Raw genomic sequence first — 27,886 nt, 5'->3', positions numbered from 1 at the left:
GGGGCCGACGTAAAACGAGGAGCCGCGCTGAACGGACCTGAACCTCCTCTGCAGCTGGCGGCGGGCGACGCGAGGAGGCGGCGGCCGGGCAGGGTGTGCGTGAGGTCGGACAACGGGAGCGAGAAACCAGGCGGTGATATCTGTGAGAGCTGCACGCGGGGAGCGTGGAGGATCCGCGAGGAGCAGCTGTTGGATTGTTTTTTTTTTTAAAAGAATAGATAAGTGGGAGTCAAAGCGAGCGTCAAAGAGCAGGACTGAGGAGCAGGATGAGCGTGATCTGTGCGGGAGGAGCAGAGCTGTGCGTTTGAGGTAAAGGCCCGCAGGGAGAACATATATATGTGCGTGTGCATGTGTGTGAGTGCATATAGACGCACATGCCAGACACAATACGCGTATTGTTATCAGTGCTACATTTTTAAAAGCTGTCTCCATTTTTACATTTTTAATAGTTAAGCTCCAGTCATCTTCCTCCTCCTCATCAACATCCTCCTCCTCTTCATGCGTAAAGGCTGAAACATAAAAATATAAATATTAACACAAGCTGCAGCCACTAAACAGGCGGTGTCCTTTTGATCCCGCAACAAAAACAGTGTTGAAGTTCAGGTTCACGCACATTTAATCTTCTTTCAGGTCCAAGTCTGTAATTAGCTGATTGGATCATTTACAGTGGAAGTCGGTGTGATGTGTGTTGTTGACTGAAGACCAGAATTCTGTTGTGTGTTTTGTTTTTTTTGTTCATCACAATATCAAAATGCAAATTAATCTGCTGCATCCGACATTTTCTCACCAAATCTCAACTGTCCAATATTTTTGTTTCGCTTATTTGTTTTTGTTTTTTGTAGCTTTTAATTGTTTTGTCCCATCGATTGAAACAAATATAATATTCAGTTATTTTATTCAGGAGCTGAGTTTTGACCTGAATTTCCTCAAATGTGTAGGAAATAAATTATAACATATAATGTGTGTGTGTGTGTGTGTGTGTGTGTGTGTGTCTCAGTGGGACATGGCGAACGGAGGGGACCAGTTCGGCCTCGCAGACCGTCCGGACTCGGACTGCATGGATTCCCCAAAAGACAGCAAGCAGGCAGACCGCAGCTACACCTTAAACTCTCCACCGTCACCGCAGAAAGCTTCCAGCCAGCAGCAGCAGCAGCAGCAGCAGCAGGCAGCGGCCTGCACCGCCGACCAGAATGTAAATATGGATGATTAATTATTGATCATTGATTTGAACTAACATCATCCAGACTTTTACGCAGTTTTTGCCTCATGAATTAAATATTAAAGGATTTATTGAGGCAGAAATATTCGGCTCAGTATTTTAGTGAGTGTTGGTTTAATGCACCCGAGGGTTAGTTTCATATCGTGACGTTTTTAAATTATTATTTCAAGTTTAAATAATTATTTTAATTCTATAAAAGCTGATTGAGAATGTTTCCTGCTTTGACTTCCTCTTGCTTGTGTGTTGTCGCTGCAGGGGATGGACGGCATCAAAGTTTTCCTTCACGACAGGGAACTTTGGACCAAGTTTGACGAAGTGGGAACAGAAATGATCATCACCAAGGCTGGACGGTAGGAGGAAGTGATAATTATTCTGTTTTTTAGTTTTGGAAGAAGGTCTTGTGTAAGTGCACACAAATGCGCAATATGCTCCAGGCACCCAGGGGACGTTTTTGTCTCTGAGGGCCGCTCAGGCTGTTTTTTTTATCTTATTATCTAACTTCTGGGATTTTTATAATAATCTTCCTGTTCCTCTTCTTCTTCTTCCTTGCAGGAGGATGTTCCCCAGTTACAAGGTGAAGGTCACAGGACTCAACCCAAAAACCAAGTACATACTCCTGATGGACATCGTGCCAGCGGACGACCATCGATACAAATTCGCAGACAACAAATGGTTCGTACATTACAACATTTATACACACAGATGAACCCTCAGATCTTCAGAGTGATGCAGGATCCGCCACGATAGACGTTCGTTCATGATTTGTGGTTTTACGCAGTGACTCGTGCGTAAAACTAAAACACAGCCACCGCGATCCAACATACATAAATTAAATAATTAGAGTCACATTTTTTTTTTTTTACATTCTCGCTGATATTTCCTGTAACATATAGATGTAGGTGAGCTGGGTTGTTGTGGTTTTTACCCTCCACTCCACTCCACTCCATCCCCGCCCCCGCGCTGTGTAAAGGTCGGGTGCTGCTGCAGACTGGGATGGCCTAGTTCCCCCGTGTTTACCCCCGTGACTGCCCGCCGGTTAAATCAGAGTAAGAAGGGTTCACCGGGCGGACAGACGGCGCAGTCAGAGCGGGATTAAAGTCTCCCATTCAGCTGTGTGCTGCTGCTGCTGCTGCTGCTGCTGCTGCGCTGCGGGGGAAGAATCCGAGCAGAGCGACTGACTCTGCAGCGAGATCCATCAGTGCTCTGCCTCTTCAGAGCAGCAGACACCCGGTTATTATATGAACCAGTGGTGGCCTGCAGGTGATCGATCCGACAGGCTGCAAATCAGTTTCCAAAATATCATAAATGCCATTTTATTTTATTTTATTTTATTATTCTTTTATTATTATTCTTATTATTCTCGCCGGGTCGCGTCATTTGACCTTTACGCGCAGACTTTAAACACACTAACATGCAACATCGACATTTTCTTTAAAGGCCTTTCTTCTAGTCAGAGGTGGAGATGACTGTGGTCTTAATTAAGATTAAAGCTTCCACTCGTTATTTTTTAGTAGTCAGAGGAGCTGCAGCCTGAATGTTTAACACGTTCATGATTAAAAATTAATGCGCTCAACGAAAACTCAAACAGGTTGGCTCTGTCCTCCACAGGTTACATTGTAAATAAATAAATAAATAAATAAATAAATAAAGCACCTCTCTTGGACTATTTTTGTGTCAGTTTTTCAGCGGAGAGGTTCACGACCTTCTCTCGCGCCTCAGGGCAACATTTCATTGGTCTAAAATAACAGCAATATTTGAGGAGAGCGAGTTATTTAAGTCCGGCTAAGCCCAGGTCCATTTTTAATCTGTTTGTAGACTTTATAAAAAAAACAAAGTGCAGCTTGTGTGTCTAATTAGAGCAGCAGATAGGCCCTCTGATGCCGGCCTGCTGCGCCACGGGGCGCCGGACAGAGCGGTGCGCGACAGACAAACCTCTGTGACCTGAGTGTCTGACTGTGTGACTGTTTTCTCATCTGCTGCCTTTTTTTTTTTTTTTTTTTGCTCGTCCAGGTCGGTGACGGGGAAGGCAGAGCCCGCGATGCCCGGGAGGCTTTACGTCCACCCGGACTCCCCCGCCACCGGAGCGCACTGGAGCCGCCAGCTCGTCTCTTTTCAGAAGCTCAAACTGACCAACAACCACCTGGACCCCTTTGGACACGTGAGTCTTCTTCAGAGCAGTTTTGGGAATACTGTTTCCAAACAGAACAATTACAAATGGTCTTGGTCTGGTTATGGCCTTGGGTTTTGGTCTGTGTTGGATTTAAACATTATTATGTGAATGCACTGTTAAAATTTATAAATTTGTCTTAACTAAAAAAAAAGAAGAAAAGTTTGTGCTGCCTTTAAAATTTGACTAAATTTGAGAAAACAATTTGTAACGATTCAAAACCAATAAACTTTTCCAGCATCTAAACTTTAAATTTAGTTTACACACTCAGCTGGACGTCCGAAGCTAAACATACTTCATCTAATTCAGTCTACCTGAAATAGCTCGTTGATCCAACTTTGTTATGTCATCTGGATCACTGTAAATAACAGCTGCAGCTGCTCCACCAAGTGTCCATTTGTTTTATTCAAACTATAGAAAAATGAATCAAATAAATGCATGCTGGGAATTCTGCTAATATGCTGAGATTTTGCTTTTAGATATTATTTGGCTTAAAGTACAAATACTTGAGTAAAAGTCTTAAAGTATCTGATATTAAATGGACCAAAAGTAATTTTCTGGCAAAATAAATAAATGAAAAACTTAAGTAGCCAATCAGACGTGCAAGTCAAAAGTAAATTAAACACAACTTACATGTTTCTACTTTGTACTTTAGGTTGATTGATTGTTGGTCTGGCTGATGATCAGATAGATAAGAAGGATATTCAGCATTTTTATGGGAAGCTGTGTTTTGTTTTTTAATGCAAATGTAGATTAAAATAATGATAGCAATAATAATAATAATAATAATAATAATAATAATAATGATAGCAATAATAATAATAATAATAATAATAATAATAATGCACTACTTTGGCTCTGATGCAGCATGCAATCTGCAAAGTAACTCTAAAGATAGCAAAAAATGTAGCTGAGAAAAAAAATGTACACCATTTGCCTCCAAAATGTACAAAGTACAAGACAGTGGATAAACTCCAGCACCTCACAGTTTAACTTAAGTATAGTAAATGTACTCAGTTACTTTCCATCACTCCAAGTCAAAATACTTTAAGTAAGCAGAACTTGTGTTTATAAGTTCTGAAAATTAGAAAAGTTAAGTTTAATTATCTAAAGATAATTAAATGTTGTATATTTACTTTAAGTTACGGACCAAAGATTAGTTGGTTACATGTGACTTTTTATTACATTCATACTGTTGTACTGAGAACATGCAGGCACTGATTGATATGAACTTTTCCTGTTGTGCTGTTTTTAAAAAACAAAAATGGTTTTCATTCAGTTGTGTAGTTTTGTTGGTCCAGGCGTGTCTGATGGGATTTTGAGGGATGTGTGTCTGCGGTGTGGTGACTGGTCCTTAAGACAGTTTCCCAAATTGTCTTGTAAGAAAACCTGATGAAAGTCTAAGTTAAGTTAAGTATAAGTATTTTTGGTTGAACATACTGTGGTTTACACGACTTATTAACAGTTTCTATAGATTTCTATTGTTGAGTCAACACAGAGAGGTTTTAACTCTCACACAATGCATGCTGGGAAGTCTGCTAATATGCTGCAGATAAGGCTCCTCCCCTCCCTAATAAACACTGAACATACTGAGTAATCTGTGCTTTATTATTATTATTATTAATATTATTATTTCATCTGCTGAGTAATTTGATTTAGCAAAGGTAGAGAATAATTAATGACCACTCCTAAGTTTAATTAATACTGAATCTGGGTTTACAGTGATACGTTTAATCAACTAAAAATAATTAAATCTTGTATATTTACATGAAGTTATGGACAAAAGATTAGTTGGTTACATGTGACTTTTTACAGTGTAGTCGTGGATCTTTACTTTTTTAGGCTACATAATAAAAAAACACACGTTTAACAGACATTACACCCCATGATGAGGACAGGGCTGTAATGATGCATCGATCTGGATAGAAACATCGATTCATATCGCCGCCGTCGCTAAGTTACGCCTTTTATTTTTAAATTCCCATGGCACGTCTGTGTCACCGTTTCCGTCCACGATAAGAAAGTGCTTCCTTTTTATTAAAAACAACAGACTGTTTTCCATTTTAATGTCTGGATTCATTGATAAAATAATATTTCCACTGAACAGTTCAGTAATAAAATTGTCAAATCATATTTTAGTTGCTTTTTGTGAGTTGATATAAATGTAACCGATTGTGTTAAATGTGCGTATGATGTCGTCTCATATCGATCGCAGGCCCCTGTATCGAACCGAATCGAAACTGTATCGTGGCAGACTCTGTGACATCAGCAAATATCCTATTGTTGTCCAAAGAATCGATATAATATGGTATTGTGATGAAACTTTACACCCCTGTTGGCCACATGTGACTTTTTACAGTGCAGTCGTGGACCTTTTTATTTTTTTCGGCTACATAAAAAAAAAACACACACACATTTAAAAGACAATACACCCCATGATGGGGATATAAATGATTAATCTCCCAATGAAAATGGTCTATTGGCCACTTCAAACAGCCATAACACGTATTCAGGATAATTAACCCCGAGTGATGTTTTTAATTTAAAAGAAAAATGACACAAACTACAGTCCAGTCACCGGTCCGCTCCTGATCTCAGGTGGCAGCAGCTCATTCTCCTGAAAATAACTCAGCAGACTTCACAACACAGCACAAATCAGAGGAGGGCAGAGCGACACACACACACACACACACACAGTACACACTGTAGAGCAGGTGAGTAGGCTTTGTTGTGCACGCGCTCAGAAACAAACAGACGCATAATCTCGTCAGGCTTGTTAAATTAGACGTAATAATGATTTCAGTGACTAAAGTCCATTAGCTCATACATGTCAGCGGCCGACACGTCACTGCGATTAAACTGAGCCCCTGTGGATAAACAGACGTGCCCGTGCACACACACACACACACACACACACACACACACACACACACACACACACAGAGGGCCCTGATCCAATTTAAAGAAAAAAAAAACTTGTGAAGTTTCTTTTCTCTGGGAAATAATTTAGATTCAGTCATGAACAGACGGCTTATAAATGTAAAATGCTAATAGCAAGTAAGTAGCCTATATTTATATATTTGTACATTTGTACATTTTACTTTCGACTCCTCCGGTATGACAATACCAACATCATTTAATTTCAAAACGTATAAGGCTACATTTAATTAATCTAAAATGCATTTTTGTTGCTTTCGTGTCTCAGTAGGCCGAATAACAACTCTTTTATTAACATTAGTTTGGAGAGCTAATTTTAAAATGGCAGCTAGAGTTGAAACAAGCTAGCAGTTAGCATAAGATGTAGACACTTGCATGATACATGTTTAAGTTTATATCTTTACATTTTACAGTTATGGCTGAAAATGACAACAGAAATAAATAAGTTAACTAAACGATTTCTCATTAAAGATGCTAATCAACTGCCCGGAAGTGGCTGTTGTAGCTAACGTGACATCACGGTGAGGTGGTCCAACCATGTTAGTTGTGGCTAATGACATTAAATTAAAAATACATAATGTTTTATTTCGACAGAGTAAGTTCACGAACATCAGTATAGAAATATGCAACACAATGTAAACACGCCAGATTTAGCAAGAATGCTAATTTAGGCTACCTTTGTTGTCCCTTAGCAGACAGGCTAACAGACACGGCAACATTACAAACAACAATATAAAGGATGTATTTTTATTTTAGTTATTTATTGGTTTATTTGACAGGGACAACACATGTAGGCATTGTTACATCAAATAAACGTACTGTAGGACTTCTAGCCAAGGCTAATTTGCCGTCCTTGTACCTTGTTAGGTTTTTTGGGGAAGAAATAGACAAGCAGATTGATTGTGCTGACTACATTATATTGTATTTTACAATACACAATACAAAAATGAACAAAAAACACCAAACACCATGTCCTCCTGTTATCGTTACAATTATCGTGGCCAAACAAATTCACGGTAACGATATTTTTGTGATAGCTAAAAATTAGGGGACAAAAAAAATTATTAAATCAGTTTAAAGGCGACGAAAAGAGCATTTAAACTCAGCGATTAGTACGAGGCAACCAGATGAACTCATAAACCAAAAGATGCACAAGATCTAACATCTTCCCTGGATATTGTCTTATGTGTATTATCAACAGGATTTCAGTATTTTATTTTTTAATAGTGGTTATTGTGATTATCGTGATATTGCGACACAACTACTGACGACACAATGTTTCACTAATGGTTTTGTTTTAAGGTGGCAGCCATGTTTGGTTCTCATAGATAAAATCCACCTAAATAAAGCTGTTTAAAAAAATAAATAAATAAAAAAAATCAAGATCTATGCATTATTCCCTGAATTAACTGAAATGTAAAAAGGCCTTGTTCAGCCTTGAAAAACAAAATATCAATCTGTTTTTCCTTCCTGGCCTACATCGGTTTGATCCCATCACCATGTAAACAGCGAGTCTCTGTCTTAAAGATTCATGTCATCCAAGAAATGTGTTTACCTTCTGACATATTGATTGGTTCACCCTCCACCTGGCCTCCGGTCGACAGTCCGGCTCCCAGCATCTGCAAACATGACAGGTCCGTCAGTCTCACCCTCTCAATCTCCTCCCCGTGCAGATAATACTCAACTCCATGCACAAATACCAGCCTCGTCTCCACATCGTGAAGGCGGACGAGAATAATGGCTTCGGCTCAAAAAACACGGCTTTCTGCACCCACGTCTTCTCCGAGACGGCCTTCATCGCCGTGACGTCCTACCAGAACCACAAGGTACAGCGCCACCAGAACCCACTTTTTTGTGTGTTAGAAAGGTGTTGCCAGAATCTCTTTTATGGCCAAAAAAAAAAAAAAGAAAGAGGAAGTGATTGGAGGGTTTTTGAACGTGAAGCGTTTCAGCCTCGTAGTTATTCTGACAATTATGGAAATAGATCTCAAAGTCTTAAGTGTGGAAATCACGTCTGTTCTACTGTCAAATTTGTGAGCATTTAGATGAGAATACTTGCCTTTGGTCACTGGACACATTCAAACTGCTGTCTCTCACATGTGTTCACAACACACACACACACACACACGTACACACACACACACACACACACACACACACACAGACATTTCTAGCCTGTGTTTGTGTTAGTCCGTCTTTTGTATCCAGAAAGTCAATTTGCATCTTCTTTGTTTATGTGTCCGTACTCGGTATTTGTAAACATGGCCAAAAATAAATTATCCGTGTGTGTGTGTGTGTGTGTGTGTGTGTGTGTGTGAGCTTGTGTGAGAGCGAGTGTGTGAGTGTTGGCCTGTAATGACCTGTTTCTTTCTCTTGATCTTGGCTGATTCGACTTCCTCAGGATCTAAGACAGATTGTTGAGGCTTTACGCTCGTCTGTTGTTGAAGTTTTCTCATGACAGCTGCTTCGATTTGATCGTGAGAAAACATAAATAACATCAAACTGTAATTTTTCCTGCAAAGTCTTGCAATTGTTGTTTTTCAAAATTTGCTCACTTTTTATTTTTATTTAAAGGCGTCTTTCAGAGCATTCTGGGATGTCTTACAAGACCGAGTTACAAAACAGACAAACAAACAGCGATGTATCAAACAAGTCGATGTTAAACTTGACAAAATATAATCCTACATTTTGCACACATTTATCGACAGCTCCACGATGGTTTTATATTATTTATTGTATAATTAAAAAGCGACTAAAACAGACAAAGGCCCAGAAAATAGATACACAACAAGTGTTTAATCCATCAGTGTGTATTGATGGTTTATAAACACCAGCTGAAACTGTTAACAGTATTGTTTTATTTATACTGAGCAGCTAATAAATATTGTAGTTTATGTATAAATTAATTATAATTTTTAAAAGGGTAAAAATGTAATTATTGTAGCTGTCCATTTTAAACCTTTATATATAAATACATAAATGCATAATTTGTATTTTAAGCTTTATTACTAATTTATAATAATATTATTATTAATTGCAGTAGTAGAGGTAGTGCTGTAGTTATGTTATAAATTATTTTAACTTTCAGAGTTGTGTATTAAAATTTGGTTATTATGTGAAAACAACGTTAAAACTTTATATTCACGCAGTAACAAACACTGGAGGTGTCACACTTCTGTGTTAAATCCAACATTTGTGCTTAAAAATGAGAACTACGATCCAGTAGTTCGGAGGAGGCCATCAATATTATCAGCACTTCAAAGTTTGTTTGGACCTGAGCTTCGGTCCGCTCGCCTGCTGCGTGATGGACACACGGCTCGGAGGCTTCCCTCCATGACATCACAGAGAAAGAGTTTGAAGCCTCGCGAAGACATCAAAGCGCCGAGCTCTGGACCTCTAAAAGCTTTGGCCTGAAATCTTTAAACCTGGCGACTGTTTGGGTAAACAGTTTATTCAGTGTCAGCTGTCCGCTCCGCGCTGGAAACGTCAGCGTCTGAGGAATGTTGGCCGAGCAGAGTTTCAGCGGCGGGGCAGCTTTTTAACATCTGCGGGGCCTCTGACGAATAGTCGGCTACAGACTTTCAGCCAATGAAAAACCCAAGTGTGCCTGTGTGTTTCTGGATTGTGTTTCTTCAGGCCTGTGCTTATATTGTGTCTGAGTTATCTGTAAGTTTTTCTGTTTTGTTCTCAGATTACACAGCTGAAGATAGAGAATAATCCTTTTGCGAAGGGCTTCAGAGGCAGCGACGACAATGAGCTGCACCGCATGGCCAAGCTGCAAAGGTGAGTACAGCTTTGTGTGTGTGTGAGAGTGAGAGTGTGTGTGTGTGTGTGTGTGTGTGTGTGTGTGTGTGTGTGTGTATGAATTAAAAACAAATCCATAAAAAGAAGGAAGTTCCCACCTACAAAACGTGGTTTAGTGAAATGACCAGCACCAAGAAAATACGGTGCTCTCTGAAGAGCAGTGGCTGCCCCTCATCTGTTACCTGAGAAATATCTCTTAATGCATCCTAATCTTGTCGTTTACAGTCCATTATAATTTTCCATCCTTTGATTTTTATTATTTTCCACTGCTTTACTTTGCATTATTTTTATTTGGCTCTGAGCAGAAGTTAGGGAGGGTATCTTCAGTGTTTATCTTCCTGTGTGTGTCATATACGTTGGTCACTATTTTACTTTTGTTTTGTTTTGCGTTTTTTTGATCCTTTCTAAGAAAATGCTGAATCCATCCTACAACTTGTTCCTTTATTAAAAACATACGTGACATAAAAACAGATCCGTCCTTCTCTCTGAGGAGTGTTATGATGGGGTACATATGGTCTGAGACGTGTGTGTGTTCGAGTGAGTGAGTGGAGCCAAGTGGTATAAAGAGACGTGAGCTTTTTGTCACCTGAAGGTTGATCTTAGCCCGAAACGTCGTCCAGAACGCGCAGCGCAAAACGGGACGTGCCGAGCGTTGATGGACAGATGATACCACACCGCTGCTGGTCTGTTAGACTGTCACTGCTGATCAGCTGATGACCCCTACATGGTGTCCGTTTGCGTGCTTAACTAATCTTCATTCAAGTGTTGTTGTGGCAGGCAGTTTAGAGATTTTAATAAGCCAGTGTGTGTGGGGGGGGGAGGCTGTAACTGAGGGGAGGAGGGGGGAGGACGAAGAAGAAGAAGGGGGGGAGACGGAGGTCGTATTAAATGCAGCGCTCCTGTGTTATTGTGCTGCTGTGGTTGGTGGAGAGCAGAGGAGAGCAGAGCGGAGGAGAGAGGAGAGTCTATCCGAAGTGACATAGGGATGGATGTTTATTTTTAGACCGGGCGAATTATCTCACAACGGCGCAGGCTCTCTCTCTCTGTGTGTGAGTGTGTGTGTGTGTCTGTGTGTGTGCGTGAGTGTGTGTCACTATCTCAGCTAGAGTCAGGGAGATGTGGCCCGCTGTCCCCCTACATACCACAGAGTTCACCGAGAGTGCAGTGTGTACAGAGAGAGAGATCAGAGCTGAAGGGATTGAGAGCAGCTAAGTAGACTTGAAAGAAAAAGGAAGAAAAAAGGAAAAAAACAAGAACAATACAAGCAGGAAGGATTTAATGTAACAGAAATACCAGCACAGAGTCAGGAGAGGCAGTTTTTATGCAGCATACCTGAGGCCAAAGCGGCTCAAGATGCAAATTGTTGCCTTTCATCTGACTTCTCTCTGTTTCCGTTTCAGTAAGGACTTCCCTGTGGTTCCTCGCAGCACCGTCCGTCAGAGAGCCTGCTCCACCGGGAGTCCCTTCAGCGGGGAGGGCCGGGGCCTGCGGGGCTCCCCCGAAGCCGTCGGATCACCCTACAGCTGCGAGAACGGCTTGAACGGCAGCAGCCCCCAGGAGCTGCTGAGCGCTGCCTCCGCCCACTACATCCTGCCTCATCCTCATCCTCACCTGCAGCACAGCCAGCAGCCGCAGGTGTACCACTGCTCCAAGAGGAAAGGTAGGAGGACGCTGTGTGTGTGTGTGTGTCTGCTCTCAGTACACTGCCAAAGTCTGAAGCTATAAAAACAAAATGGAACAGGACACATGAGAGTATGACCCAAGTAATACAATATTCATTGACTTACTGGAATACTTTTTAAATAGTAACCGTGGAAATAATTGTGTATTTCTCTAAAGTTAAAAATCATATTAATTAATATAATAATAATAAGAAGAACAACAATAATATCTTTGTTTGTTGCCCCAAGTGCCAACAAAGCAGGACAGAAATTTAGCAATAACAAAAAGTTAAAACAAGCAACAACTGCAATAAGAGAAACAGACATTTTAATCGTAATACAATGAAAGATTAATAGTGATGCAGTCAACGCCAAATTAAAAAGATGCGGTTGTTAATTTCTTTTTTATGAATTCTGAGGGCGTTACTGTTCGAAGATCCAGGGGGAGGGTGCTCCACAGTTTAGGGTCGTAAAAACAGAGAACCGCCTCACCAGACTTTTCTGAAAAGAAAAGCAACAGAAGATCTGAGGGTTCTGGTTTGGGCGTGAAATGAGAGGCAATCGCTGATCATCTCTGAGGTTTCTGCCTGTTGAAAGGCAGTTTTTTTTCCTCGCTACTGTCGCCAAGTGTTTGCTCACGAGGGAAATGTTTGGTCCCTGCTTACTCACAGGGACACGCTTCATGAAAGAGTTTGGTCTTCTGTTGTGAACTGGCGCTACACAAGTAAAGATTGTAAATTAGTCCTTTTAAAACAATCCTAAAAAATACAGGTAGCCGGTGTAGTGAGGGGCAGAGGGGTGATGTGATCTTGTCAAGATCGTGGCTGCAGCTTCCTGAATTATCTGCAATTTCTTATAAGAGACCAGTGAAAAGATGTATAATGGATTGTAATAAAAGCATTTCAGCATTGTTCTGTTGGTCAAATTTCTTGCGAAGTTCCTCAGATGATGAAATTATATACAGCGAACTTGTTAAAATGGCTGAAAAAATTAAGATCAGAATCTTAAATCACTCCCAGATCTGTCCAGGAATATGAGAAAAGAGAACAGGACTGAGAACGTGTCCTTGACGAACACCATATTAAACCAGCACTAACAAAAAATTCCCTTACCGACAAGTACGAGCGAAACCAGTCAAGCACTGTGCCAAAAAAGACCAAAGCTCACAGCACCTGGTATTCCCAGGTGGGTTCACAACCAAGTATGAACCAGGCCGGACCCTGTTCAGATTACGAGATCGGATTGTTAAGCGTGTTCAGGGTGGTGTGGCTGTAAGATAACTAAATACACATCGTTGAAAACTCTTCTTCTTGGTGGTGCATTCAAGGACGCTCTATCATCCAGGATTTGAGAGGTGGTGACCAAAACGCACTGCAATCATGAGATAAAACAATGCTGATGTCTGTTCATCTGCCTGATTGTGTTACTACTCAATGTAACACGTAACTTACAAAAAGAAACCTTTATTGTTTAACTGGGGAGGACATCAGACGTCTCTATGGGTTGTTTTTTTTATGTCCCACTTTAGTTTAATTAAATTAAACTACATAAACATTTATTTGTGCTGTGACTGGCATTCAGTTTGTGTTTGCAAACTGTGTGTAATTAGCATCAGATCTACGAAGACAGCTGCTGACTGAATCATTAAATAATTTATTTCCCGACTGGTCCTTTACACATGCTCGCGTGGGTTTATTCAGACACGTTAATTAACAGCCAGAATAAAATCTGTAACAAGGATGCAAATACTTCTGCAGTTTGCAAAAGGAGAGACTTTATTAGTGTTGAGACTGGAAAAAAAAGTGTAATGAGGCTGAAAACGCTCAATAATTAGATTCTGAAACATTTTCAACGGCTGCAACGAAACTCAAGCAGAGGATTATTCGAGTGACACTGAACTGTTAAGTTAACTCAGCATGGAGGCAACTCTGCTGACAAGTAATGTGCTTTCAGGCTGGCGCAGCTAAAAAATATGCACATCTCTACATGCAGAAATAATCTGAATCAAGGCACAAAAGATCTTTAAATCTGGACTATGTTCCTGCAAAATGGCTTATAGGGACTGTAAAGACAGTTGTGTAGACATGAAGTTGATCCTGCGCCTGTTAATGTGAATATTTTCTGTATTTTTGTGTTTTTTATATGCCACTAATGCTGAACGTCTGATTACAGCCAGTGGACTGGAGAGGCACGCTAATGCTCCACACACACACACACACACACACACACACACACACACACACACACCGCCGCAACATCTAACTACCACAAGGAACACAATGGAAATAAGTCCTGACTTTTTGTGTTATCCTTGATGCTTGTTTAATTGTGCACACACACATTAGTGATGTAACAGTTGTTAAATAAACAAATTAAACTAAAAGTCTGCATTGATGCCAAGAACAGCCCTGACTGTGGAGGCCACTTCTGCCAGTTAAAGACGAAAAACCTAACCTGAAGAGACAAAGAATTGAAATAATGAGACAAACGTCATAAATATGAGATAAAAAAGTCAAATTTATGAGAATAAAAAGTCATAATTGTGAGATTGAGAGTCAAAAACATGAGTTAAAGTCAAGATTTTGGGATAAAAACGTCAAAATTATTAAATATGACTTCAAATTTAGGTCATAAAAGGTCCAAATAATGACATAAAAAGTCAGAGTTATGAGATTGAAAGTTGAAAATATGAGACAAATAGTCATTGATATGAAATTAAAAACTCAATTATTATATAGAAATAATGAGATAATTCAATGGGAATTTTTAAAATGTTTTTATCATTCTTTTTTCTTTAACTGGTGGAAACAGGCTTCGATTCATCTTACGCTAAATATTCTGAAATGTATTAGTTCAACACTGTTGCAAATCCCCGTGTCTTCATAGTACTTTGGTCTGAGGAATCTAAACTTTTTTCCCTTCATGATTTATTATTTTTTTATTCAAAAAAGAAGCCAAACGTTTTAAATATCACATGTTGTTTAAACACAATGAGCTACACAAGCAGGTACCCAGCAGTTAACGGACTGAAAACATGTGGCAAACATTATGAACTGAAGCTAAACCCCGGCATCATGTTTGTACTTAAGTTAATATCGTACGTACTGTATAAGTGTACATTGTGTTCTCGTCTCAGCTTCTTGAACTGTTGGAAGCTGGAGCTTTTATCCAGTTCTCACTTGTTGTAATTTGCGTCAGACTGAAACAAAATTCAACACAATCCTTTCTCCCTGTGTCCTTCTGTAGTGGAGGAGAACTGCTCGTCGGGAAACCGCCAGCACCCGTACAAGAAAGCCTTCACCGGTAGCTCACCGAGCGAGGGCGAGTCTTACTACCACCCTTCCTCCTACCCTCCTCCTCCACCCGGCCTCTCCAACAACCCTGCCCTGGGTCTCACTGACTCCCCCTACAGCTCAGACATGGGGCAGCGTCAGGCGTGCATGTTTGCCGGCTCAGAGCCCAGACTGGATGAACTCAACTGTACATCCTGGTCATACACCTGCCCGCTACCCCCCGCCATGACTCCCATGGACCCCTACCCACCTTATACCCCTCATCCTCCCTACAGCTCCAGCCCTCAGGGCTCTCGACTCAGCGCCATAGCCCACCAGAGCTCTCCTCCGCTGGGAGAACACATCGGCCACGACCCCTACCAGAGCCAGAGCGCCGGACCTCCGTCTCAGAGCTCCCAAAACATTCACAGCAGGCAGCTCAGCCCTCCTCTCAGAGAGTATCCTCGCTACACGCCCAACCTGTCTCCTCCTCTCTACCACACGCTAGAGACACACACACACATCAGGTGTGGCGTGCCAGAGTGGAGCGCAGCCTCCTAACTGACCCAGAGGACATAAACCTGAAAGACTGATTAGTGGACAGAGATTCCTCGTCTCGACTTCAGTGACCCTTCTTTTTCTGCTCTTCTGAAAGATGCTGCGGACTAAATGTGATGTTACCTTTGTAAAAATAATTGTGAAAAAGTGTGATTTTTGTGCTGTGTGAAGAGGTGTCATCTGATCGTCATGTTTTATCTCCCCCTGTTGTTGAACGGAGCCGTGGATCGTTTAAAAAAAAAAAAAAGACAGGACTTGGACAATCCAACGATGCTTCAGAAAAAAAATAAGAATCCGAGCAGCACAATCGAAGTTGTACTTTATCGTCTTTTTCCATAAACCCAAAGACTGGTGTCATCCACATGTTTGCACTGTGAGCCCTGTGAAGGCCAGGCCGTGAACAGCGCTCGCCTGCTTCTCCCTCTCAATGACTCCCACTCTCTCTCCGTTGTGAAGGATGTAAATTGTGACCCACTGTCAGACAGGCAGTAACATTTACTGACCAAAATAATCTCACCTCCCACAGCAGAGCCTGAGGGAGCCTTTTTTTTTTTTTTTATCCATAGTGGAGCAAAGCACAGCTCCATGCTCAGTCTCAGTGAAGGATAAAAGGCATGAGTCGTCTGTGTGTGCGTGTTCGTATGTAAAGCCTATGTCAGCTCAGCTCAAGGATGCTATGAGTTAATTTCCAATGAGACAGGCAGTAGTAGCTGCAGGCGCTGCACCATAGAGATAAACAGTTTGTTTAGACCACGCTACAGGCTGGAGGACCTGTAAACACTGTTTCCACTGCATTCTGGGTAAATGCACTACTCAGCGTCATGCAGCTGTCACCGCTGTCCTCTTAGTCACCCCCAGCTGACCAATCAGCTTCGCCGGTTCACTGTGAGCCAGCCTGTGAGCGCTCGCCTCTCTTTTTATCCTGAGCTGACCAGTCAGAGCTGGAGTGCAGCGTTTTTCGTTGTGTGTGTGTGTGTTCGTTGTCCCATTTTTGTTTGTTTCTGAATTATTCATGAGTCCAGCGTTGATCCTTGACATGCGAGGATTGCTCAGCCAACACAACGCATCACAACAGTGCTGTAAAACTTGTTAAATATTCTTTATAGTCTCTTTTATTTTGAATCTAAATGCTCCCGCCACACAGTATTTCTGCATTAATCGCTATGAGACGATTGGGTTGAATACATTTCCTTTCTGTGCAGACTTTTTTGTAGCACCAGCTAACTGTAAAGAAACCTGCCGTGCAAAACAGAAGCTGAGACTTTTGGTTTATTTTCGTGTAATGAAGCTGTTTTTATATTTGCGCCCAGGTGTTTTACGTGCAGTAAAACACGAGAAGGTGCTTTTAACATAACAAACCATCCAGTTTGCGGAGAGCAAATCCTCATCGTCATTCCTCGATATGTATTCGATTTGTGTGTGTGGGAATGTGTGTGTGTGTGTGAGTTACAATGAGATTTTTTTTATAGCTTTGTTCCTGCTCATAGTATTTATTACTCTAGATTTGTAAAGATTAGTATGTTGTTAACTTGTGAAACAAGACGGTATTGTTCAGAGACCTTTTGTTTCTCTTTTGAAGGTTTATTTCTGGTTTCACCCTCCATCTCTAAGTGGTGATGCATAGTTGTGATAAAAACAAAACAATATTTTCTGTTCTATGGAAATAAAGACAGATTTATATACAGAATAAATTTTAGAGAATTTTTGCGTAAGTCAAGTGGTTGCAGTGTTCTTTCTTTGTGATTAGGTGACGGCAGAGACGAGCCATTAACATTCCCGAGCGGGTTATTTTAAAGTACGTTCAGCACCTCGGGGGGTGGAAACTCTTGTAAGTGCAGAGCAGTTTATCAGTTTCAATGCATGTATCAATAAGTAGGACCTGATAACAACAGGAGCCTGCACCTTTTCCCAAATGCATGTGTCTCATTCACCGAGGTATTGTTTTAAAGTGTAACGCTGCTGCCTTATCGAGTATAACGAACCCCAGCGTCTCTTACTCTTGGACGCAGAGTGCTGTGGGTGCCGGGGTGCTGTGCATACCTTGGCCGCCTCCTCTTATCTCTGACAGGTTGTTTGGCATCTCCAGTCTCCACCAGCTGGACGCTCTCACTGACAACCTGCTGCACAGAGAGGGGTGGGGTCTGCCCTGGATGCAGAACAAAGGAAGGTGGGGGTGTGTTGGTGGTCCCCCCCTCCTCCCCACCTAAACCTTAAACCGCCGCTCGCCTTCGTTCCTGACATCTCATGTTTCTTTGTTAACCTCCAACACCTTACACCTGCTCAGAGTTTACCTCACCCTTTATTTTGAAAGCGCAATTCGGAGATTTATTTAGAGAGGTCGTTAAATCACTAAACGTCCAGCTTGAATTTACACGTAATTGCGTAGTTATATGTCAGTTGTCGGAGCTCCCTCTCTTTCTCCCCTTTTTTCTCTTTCTTCCTTTCTCTCTCTCTCTCATACACCATAAGGTCAGAGGTTAAGCAGGCAGCTCTTCACAGGGTCTGTTCCTCCTTAACCCCTCGTCTCCAGACAAACTCAGGCCAGCAGGATGAGGAGCGAAGGGGGGGGGCGAGGAGGTGGGGGGAGAAGGAGGAGTGAGTTTCCATGCGGGGGCCCTCCGAGTCTGAAAGATGGATTGCATCGCTTCACGCTTGCTCGTACAGTAACAGAGCTGCTCTGTGATGACCTCTGTATGACTGGGAGAATAAAGCTTTGGCTAAAGTGGTAAAGTAATATTAAACACAGAATGTGCATGAGTGTGTGTGTGTGTGTGTGTGTGTGTGTGTGTGTAAAGGATCCTAATCCATCTGTGGAGGACTTTCTCAGACACACTGGTCGGACAGTAGATTGATGAACCTCTGTGATCAAAGAGCCTAAGTGGTGCTTATCATTATCTCCCCCCCCCCCCAAACTCCCAACACACACACACACTCCTTTACTCCACACATATTCTCCTTTTCTCGTCCTCATCCGAATTTTACTCCTCTATGATGGTTTCTAACAGACGCAGCACAGATAACCACATCTTTTTCTGTCCTCGGCGCAGACGAGACGCCACACGCTAAAACAAGAAAAAGACTGACATTTTTAAATGTCAGTCGTTTGGCCCGCAGACCAAAGTTTTTCTATACAGCAACTAAACCGGGAGGGTTCCTGAGGGCATGTTGTGTTTCTGCTGTATCGTCGGTTGAAGCTGCAGAGCGACGTCTCTAAGTAAGCCTTTTTAAAAGACATGAAAGACTTCTTTAAAGCTTTATTTCATTATGGTCTGAACTATTGGTTAGAATATATGAATGCGTATTTAGAGTCTCTTGCAGGGGACCGAGAGACATTTGTGTGATGTCAAGCATTAGTGATGCCATTTTGCGAGGAATAAGTGGTCTGAGATGGAGTGTAATTGGTAAAGTTGATTATGGTTCGTCTCTATGGGTCTGATGGTGCTCTGTCTCTGCAGCAGTAAAGGCCACAGCAAGTAAAACAGCGGTTACAACAGGAAATAAAGACTGCCTCGATCTATGAAAAAGTTTGTTTCCTTTCCAGATGAAATGTTACCAAAACTTGTTTCAGGCGATTGTCTTCTGCTTTGAAAGAAACAATATGAAGCTATTACGTGTTTTAATCACTTTTTTATTTTCCATATGAGCGGATTGTAACGTGACGTGAAAAATTACACCTTCCACATCTCTAAAAAGACGAATTATGCTCATTTTCAGGTTCATAATTTTATTTTGTGTTGCTACTAGAATAGGTTTTCATGCTTTAGTGCTTCAGTTTTCTCATACTGTCTGAAACGCGCCTGTCTCTTTAAGGCTCCTCCTCCCAAATACCCAGTCTGCTCTGATTGGTCAGCTCACACATGCCTGAGTCACCACTGCTAACAACAACAAAGCAAAATCTAGTCTTATGTGCCAAACTAGCTGCTAGACATAAAAAATGGAAATGTGTGACAGAATTAAAGGTGAGGCGTTTGAGGAGCAGTGTTTTCTGTGGGAGAGAGGAGCTTCTGTTGGTGATTTTCTACGACAGTCCAAAGATGAGAATTTTTTTTCTCTGCTCCGTGAACTGAGAGCAACAGTAGCTATCGTTAGTTTAAAAACGAGGTCCAATAACTTAAACTAACGACCGTCTTCCAGCACATCACAGAAGTTGCACACAGCCCCTTTAAAGCTTCATCAGACCGTGGTGGGTTCAAAAGTTGAGAGTGCATTATTGTAAAATAGGTCGATTGACTAATCAAACCAATCTTTTTTCAGCACATGTTAATATATTAAGCCATAAGTATCTGTAATTAGACTCAGTACGCACTGTATGGCACTAAGAGGACAGCACAATGGCAGTACAATAATGTACAACAATGAATGCATGTCCATTACATATGGTGCAACAAAGTAATCTGCTGGAGGTTTATTTGAATGATACTATCCATCCTTGTTGTTATTTAAAAGCCACAAGAATGGTCTAATGCTGTTAAGCACAGTATAGTTACAAGACTGAGACCCAAGCTAATTTCCCCCTAAATGAGAGTTTATGGCTGAAACCGCCCTGAAATCACTGAAGTAGATCTTAATATGAGCATAAGAGCTGTCAAGGATAAGAGGCCAAGTAGGAGTGTGTGTGTGTGTGTGTGTGTGTGTGTGTGTGTGTGTTGGGGGGGTTGGCGTGTGTGCTTGGACGGTCCTGTGTGCTGCACTGAAAGACAAAGAGAGAGGTTGAAGGTCAAACTAACAGCAGACAGGCCAGGCCAGGGTCAGAGGGCTCAGACTAACCTGATCAGCGATGGTTGTTTATCTGACGGCCCTCGAACTGTCACCCCGATGAAGCTGCGTTATCTTTACCTCTTCATGCTGGACTCTCACTTTCAAACAAGTTCGACCCCTCAGTGAAAGAAAAAGGTACGCAAACGTCATTAAAAAGCCGATGTAGGTTGTTGGCCCCGGCGGTCTGCGTCGCATGCGGCGTGGCCGTCACGTCCAAAAACGAAGATCTTTGTCTTCCTGATCTTTCCTGTCACTCTCTCCAGTGGAAGCAACGTTTTTTTTTAAAAGGACACTGTGATGTGAGCATGAATAATTGTTTTAACTCCTAACATACCGCCAAGGTCCCAAGACCGGCAGCCAAACACACATGACAGGGTGAAAGGGAGAGAGGCGCTCCCGCAGTGGGTGGTGGTGGGGGTAGTGGGACGTCATGGAGCCAGTGTCCCGTCTGATTACAGCCAGAGGACTGGAGAGGCACGCTAATCCTCCACACACACACACACACACACACACACACCAAAAACATAGATACACAAGAACACTCTCTCTGAGACAAAAACACACAACCAGCAAGGCAGAAAGACACACACACACACTGACACACACAAACCCATTCAATCAAGAGATTACAGCCCCAAAAACCCCCCTGAACTCACTCCGGTCCCCTTGTCCAGGCACGACACACAACATAATGATATCACTACCAGCAGGACCTCACTTTGCCGCTCTGCCCGTTTGCTCACTGTACAGACCGGCTGTGGCCCCTCGCAGTCTCCCAGTTTTGAGTTGAGCGGCGTTGTCAGGTTATTATTGTGCATGTGTCCAGGGCCGTAGCCAGGATTTAAGAATATACTCAGATCATGAGTCCAAGATCTCACAGTGCACCCCCCCCTTTTAGAAATTTGGACCAGACATCTTTAAAAAAAAAATTATTAATTGGAAGTTTTTGAATTAAAAACAAAAAGAAAAGTTCTTGACCACACGGTGTCAGGAATAACATTTTGGTGGGGAAACAATGAATCCTTTTTTCTTAATTTATCACGTCTGCCAAGGAGGTTTTGTTTTCACCCCTGTTGGTTGGTTGGTTGGTTTGTTGGTTAATCAGCAGGATTACACTAAAACTGAACAGATTTCCATGAAACTTCAATGGACGACGGGTCTCAACCCAGAACTTTTGGTTAGGTTCGAGGCCCAAGACGATTGTGATTGGATTAAAGAAATACAAACAAACAAGAGCGTGTTTTTCCCAGGGAGCTGAGAAATTAAGCCAATGCGGAAGTACCAAAAACTGCAGTTCATCCGATGGCCACTTGGGGTTGGCTCCAAAAGCGAGTCAATCCCCGTAAGAGCCCATGTTAAAATGTCCAACGTTACATAAACATGTTTCCAGCTGTGCAGGGGTGAATTTTTATATAACTCTCTTGTTTACTTTATATCTTAAAGTCACTCATAATTAGGGGCGTGGTCGCTTTCAGTGACAGGTAGTCTAGAGCCGTCTGCTTGGCTTCACCTCAGCTAATTACAGTCGCTGAACTTGATCTCTCGGACGTTTTTGTGGCGTTGGTGCCTTTTGGAGAATTACAATTCAGATATCGGATGAATAATATGGCTTTTTGTGCAGTTAATTGGACTAAAAGGCCAAAGTGGACGGACAGAGGCTGGTGTTCTGGATTAACAAGCCGGCAGACAGCAGCTGGAGCAAGCAGAGCGCATTTTTATTTATTTATTTTTACACTTTTGGGATTAAAATGTGGATTTATCTTCACTCTCGCTTGCTGTTTCGAGCCATGGAGGTGTTGAAATCCACAACTCTCTTATTTGACTGCTGAATGGAGGGACGTGCACTTCACTTCATGAACGTACAGGGAAGAGACGGGAAAAACGAGTATCTGTTGAGTGTAACTTTGCTCAGATTGAACACAAACACACACACAAGTACTGTGTCTGTTTGGGGCAAATACATCTGAGGTCAAACTCATGTGAGTAACGTGTGGAGTTTATTAACCTGAGCTCGGTTCGTGGGCTTGTTTAACTAACTAGGTTTGCTTCAGCTCCACCCTCACTCCACCTCTTTGCCCCTTTTTGATTAGCTGGGAGTCAGGCGAACCACATTGGGCTTCATTTGGGCTCTTCAGAAACCTACGGGTGACATCACGGTGACTCTGTCCACTATTTTATACATTAAATGCTTTTCCCCCTATGCTAGAATGAGAGTTGGTGCAACCAGGGCTGTCTCCAGCGCTGGCACAGTTCTGGCTATGCAAGACGACAGAGTGGATATTGGACTTCAGGTGAACAGAAACACAACTCCAGATTAATTCTACACCATAATAACTTAAAAGGAAATGACATGCTGTGTTCACAACTTGTTTTATTTTGGCCAAAAGATCTGTCCAAAAATACGAGAATCAGCCCATAAAATCTTCATCAAATCGCCCAAATTTCCAGAAAAACCAGGCTGAGTCGACAGACATGCTAGCGGCTCTGTGCTGGATGAGAAGTCAGAAGATCACCCAAGTTACGATAATTCATCCTGAGGGGGACGTGAATGTGTGCCGAATGTTATGACAATCTATCCAACAGTTCAGTCTGGACCAAAGTGGTGGCCCGACCAACAAACTGATGTTGTCATCCTAGAGCTGCACTGCGGGCTAAAAGCTGAGGCCATGACCTGAGCGTCTTTAATTATTGCTGTGGTCATACATGTGCCATAGTGGGTTTTTTCTGCGGTTCCCAACTCAACACATGCTACGGCTTTATAGTGTAAGTTGTGAGCAGTTCAACCAGTGGTTTTTCTGCTTGGGTTGTTTCATTTGAAGCATTTTTTAGTGGCCTGATGGGGTGAAATTAGTCACTACAAAAAGCAAAATTGTTTTTTTGGATGCCTTGAGCAGTCCTGACCCAATACTGGGAACCACTGTCTTACTTCATTAAATTAACACATTTCCCAGCTAGAATTATTAAAAAAAATAGTCAAATCTGTAAAATGTATATTTGACACACATCGTTGTATCAAATATATAAATGCTAATGTCTGATTTGCCTTTTCTCGAGGGTCCCATGTGCTCGGCGTCTCTTGGCAGGCTTCCTCCCTCTCCCCGCGTCTCAGCTGCCCGTGCCGTCCTTTTCCAGTCTTGTCGCCACTAGTTGTACAAGCATGTTTGCAAACAGGCCAGACAAGACCACTGCTGTGAGACAAACACAAAACACAAACATCAATACAACAAACAAATCCATTCACACGGCCCTGTCCCTCCGAACACTGTGTGCACACGCAGCCTAATTTCAAAGCACTCACTCAGCCGGCTGTCAGATCCCATATTGTTTGCCAGGAGCGGCATTGTTTGGTTCATTCCCAGTGCATTTCTGCGATCTTGTCTCATTATTAATAGATGGTGTCAGAGAGTCGCTGGCCTCTCTGTCTGACAAGGCATTAGCATAAACACAGACTTCCTCTCAATATCTGTTTGCACCACACTGTTGACCTTTAATTATGGATGTCTAAATGTTTGTTACCTGTCCACTCAAGTGTGGGATTCTGTGCGTGTGTCTGTGTGTGTCTGTGTGTGTGCAATCTACAGTGAGAGAGGAGCTTTTACTGGTTACAGCTTTGACTATTAAATAATGCTTTTATTCATTTTTTGGAAATGTAAACAGAAGATTGACACTGAGAACAAGAGCAGAATAAAACTTCCTCTCCTAATATTTGAAGCAAAAACAGGAGGAATCATTAAAGGTCCAGTGTGTCTATCAGCAGGAATTTAATCAAATATTTATAAATATGAATGATTAAAACATAATTGTGTTGTGAACTTGGTAACCTTTTTACATACTGAGGGCCTCCGCCATGTTTCTACAGTAGCCCAGAACGAACAGAACAAACATCGGCTCTAGAGAGGGCCTTTCTTGTTTTTTACGTGATACGAGGGACATTCAGTTGGTTGCAATCTGCAAGATGCCACCAAATCCTACACATTGGACCCACAACTTAAAACTACTGCTATGTGTAAGGTGCCCTAAAGGGGAAATCCAAAGTAGAGGATTTGAGAGGCATTTGAGGAGACTTGTGTGATTTGTTGAAGCACCATGACACGTCAACAATCAACACGCGAAGAAACATCAGTCGCAAACACAACAAGATCAAATAAAACCAGAAGAAATAATGTCCTCAAGTCAAAGTTCACAGAGACACATCACAGGGTGCTACAACCTCGTAATATCACAGACACGTCTAAAATCAGTCGTTCAAGTTTCCAACACTGACTAATATCCAAATTCTTAATCTCTAATCTGTCTTAATAAACGTAAAAACAAGTTTTTCCATAGCATAACAAAGGATACATTCAGCCTGGATGTGTGTTACAGTTAATCACGGTCGTGGATAAGCAGCCAGTTTGTGGCAGACTCGCATCTTAGTTGGTTTGTGTGGTGGAAATGCCGAGGAGCATCAGAAAGGACCTTCTCGGTTAAAGTTGACAACTGTACTACATCAACTGAGTGTTTATTCTGCAGGGTTCCCCGAGGTTCTGTCCTGGGTCCAGACAGAACCTGGGTCCAGCACGATCAGGGTTTGTTATATGTTACTCGCTCCAGACTAAAAACAAAAGGAGATTGTGCTTTTCAGGGAGTAGCTCCTCCACTCTGGACCTCTCTCCCTTTGGACTTCAGCTCTGACACTGGTGACACATTTTAAAAAGCAGCTACAGACCAATTTGTTTCGACTTGCTTTTGATTAACTTGTTTGTTCATTTTCTTTAGCTTTGCCTCTCGTTGTTTGCTTTAATGTCTGTTGCTCCATCTCTTTGTTTGCTTTTTGTTTGTCCTGAACTTATAACTACGTTATCATTATTATTAGATATCTAACGTCAGGTTGTGTGACCATATAAACAACCCTGTTCATTGTCATGTGATCTAATATTTGAAAATGAAGGAGGAACTGCCCAGTAAATGACTTGGCAAAGATCCAGATGTGCAATCATACGCCGTGACTCCACAGGAACAAGAGGGGAGCTGATTAACTCTATAGTGTGAGCCCAGTTCGCTCTCTAATAATCCTGAGACGATAATACATTCAGACACTCTGGCAAACATGTTTAAGAGTCGCTTCGCACAGTGTTGACACTTTCTGTTCCTGATCATCAGCTATAGATATTTCTCAGTCTCAACAAAACTTTTACTTTAAACATTACTGAAGATCCAGTGGTCTCCAGGATTCCCAAATATAAACACTAAACCACAAAAAAGTGTATAAATGATGAAGAAAGACATTCCCTCTTTGACTTAATGCTGCATTCATTGAAAAAAATCATGATTTAAACAACCCTGCGTGCAACTTTAGACATTTAAGTAAAATGTGAATAAAATGAACAGTTCTTCCACTATTCTTCATCGTCGTGATTATATATTCTGACCTCCTCGTCTTCTTCTCCTCGTCCTCGGCGGCTGTTAAAAGGTCTGCTGGTGTTTACATGGGTGTGATGTCTCCATCTCCTCAGCCCCATCACCTGACACAGCATGCTTTTATTATAATAGCATCATTGCATTAGTATTAATAAAGTACTCCGTGTGTGTGTAGGAAGCCATCCATTCATCAAAAATGAATACAGCGGCATCTCCGCCCGCAGCTATCTGTGTTGTTGTTTTTCCCCTTCACTGCCTTTTGGTCATGCCTTTTCTCCCATCTTCTCTGCTCATTTTGTGTGTGTGTGTGTGTGTGTGTGTGTGTGTGTGTGTGTGCGTGCATGATATACACGGACATCAGATGCATTTTTCTGGTTCTGCTGCTTTCACTGTCAGCGTCACCATCCTCGCCACACCTGGCAATTATTATGCAAAAATAACAGCACACAGCATTTCCATTAAGTGTGTTAATGTCACCGTCCGTTTGTCACCACGTGGCACTGTGTTACCAGCGCTACCAGTATGAACATGTAGCCTAATGTGGCCCAACGTGGCTCTTACTCAGAGGTGATAACAAGTCCTTTAAGTTATTCTCGGTGTGAACTAAGTCATAAATGTCACCACTATGTGAATATTGTTGTTCCAGAATGAAACTAGCGTCCGTCTTTTTTGACTAAACCTCTCGAGATCAGCTGAGGGAACAATCTCACCTCAGTCCCCGGGGCTGTTTTGGATTTCTTGATCACCTCACATAATCTTCATCAGCAGATAGAGCTGTAGATGTTCAAATATCCGTTTCTTGTGAGCACTTCAAGGACCTGTTATTCGTGTCACCTTTAAGGCTGAGGCTCAAAGTTTGTTCTAGACCATCAAACACAAACAACCACAAGGAAGAATGCATCTTAAATATGTACTGTATTTTAAAGAGGTCATATTATGCTAACGTTCAGGTTCATACTCTTATTCAGGGGTCCTAGTAGAACAGGTTTACATACTTTAATCTTCAATAAATACATTATTTTTCTCATATGGTGCATTGCTGCAGAAGCCCTTTTCACACTGTGTCTTGAACGCTCCGTTTTAGCTACAGAGTGAGACATCTCGCCTCTGTTCAATCTTTGGTGAGAGTTGTACATGTGCACTACTTAACAACAGGATGTAGCCAATCAGAGGCAGAGTAGCGAGCAATGCCGAGCAAGGTAGTGTGATCTAAAATAACGCTGCTACAGCAGTAGCAACTGTGTGTCTGCTGACTGACTGGAGGGTATATATTTTATAATAAATATATAAAAATATATATTTATATCACACCTGTTACATAGTGACGCACATAAGTTATGGAAGTAAAGGCTCGACTATGGGCTTTTTCACTTTGCAGATCTTTTAATGCTTCATAACACAATAAAGGAAAGGCAAAAACCCAAAAAGCAGAATATGACCTCTTTAAAACACATTTCTTCAGGTTTACACTTGTGGCCCGGTGCTTTATGATGTGTGTAAAAACCCCTGGTTTGATTAAGATCATGGACATTTGTTGCATGTCTCTCTCTCTTCCCATATTTCCAGTCTCTCATGAAAAAAAAAATGCTGATGTTTGGCTGTATAACAGTTTGTAATGATTGACCAACTGACAGTAGAGTGTTTTTTTTTTTTATTTCTAAACATGTTTCAGTTTCACTTGTCAGAATCCAATAAATCCTTTCATAAATTATACACTTTTTGACCCAAACTAGCCTCAAGAATTTCACCCAGCTGATCTGGTTTCTGACGCGTTCAGAGCAAAGTGCCATCATGTCTGTCAGTCTAGTGTATCGTGAGGAGCAGCGGGTGTAACCGTGTACTCGCGTGCACTGACCAGCGTCGTTCAAAGCGTCAGCGGTGGAAAGGTGTGATATTAAGTGTGATTTTTGTGCTTAAAGTGAAAAAATCACACATCTCCCCGTGGTAACACCTGTCAATCAAATGTCTGTAACTCATGTTTCAGGGGTCAAATCGCTGAGGTCACACAGAAGAAGAACAGAGGCCGTCTAACTTTTAATAAAGTCACAGATGATCTACACTGACACTCGTCTCATCGTTAAGATACGCCTTCATTTTGAAATTCCCATTG

General features: G+C 41.8%; 1 protein-coding gene across 1 annotated transcript; it reads left to right on the top strand.

Moving 5' to 3' along the window:
* Nucleotides 1-84: 84 nt before the first annotated feature.
* Nucleotides 85-17,202, top strand: LOC140996218 (T-box transcription factor TBX5-A-like). Its single transcript, XM_073466531.1, has 9 exons — nucleotides 85-309; nucleotides 998-1,192; nucleotides 1,475-1,569; nucleotides 1,772-1,891; nucleotides 3,230-3,377; nucleotides 7,997-8,149; nucleotides 10,015-10,106; nucleotides 11,528-11,787; nucleotides 15,035-17,202. Exons 2-9 carry the CDS (start codon nucleotides 1,004-1,006, stop codon nucleotides 15,619-15,621), a joined length of 1,644 nt encoding a protein of 547 aa, XP_073322632.1. The 5' UTR covers nucleotides 85-309; nucleotides 998-1,003; the 3' UTR covers nucleotides 15,622-17,202.
* Nucleotides 17,203-27,886: the final 10,684 nt, after the last annotated feature.

The sequence above is a fragment of the Pagrus major genome, chromosome 5, assembly GCF_040436345.1.
Source record: "Pagrus major chromosome 5, Pma_NU_1.0".
Lineage (NCBI taxonomy): Eukaryota > Metazoa > Chordata > Actinopteri > Spariformes > Sparidae > Pagrus > Pagrus major.
Note: the sequence above shows the minus strand (reverse complement) of the source record. Positions and strands in the feature narration are given on the sequence as shown.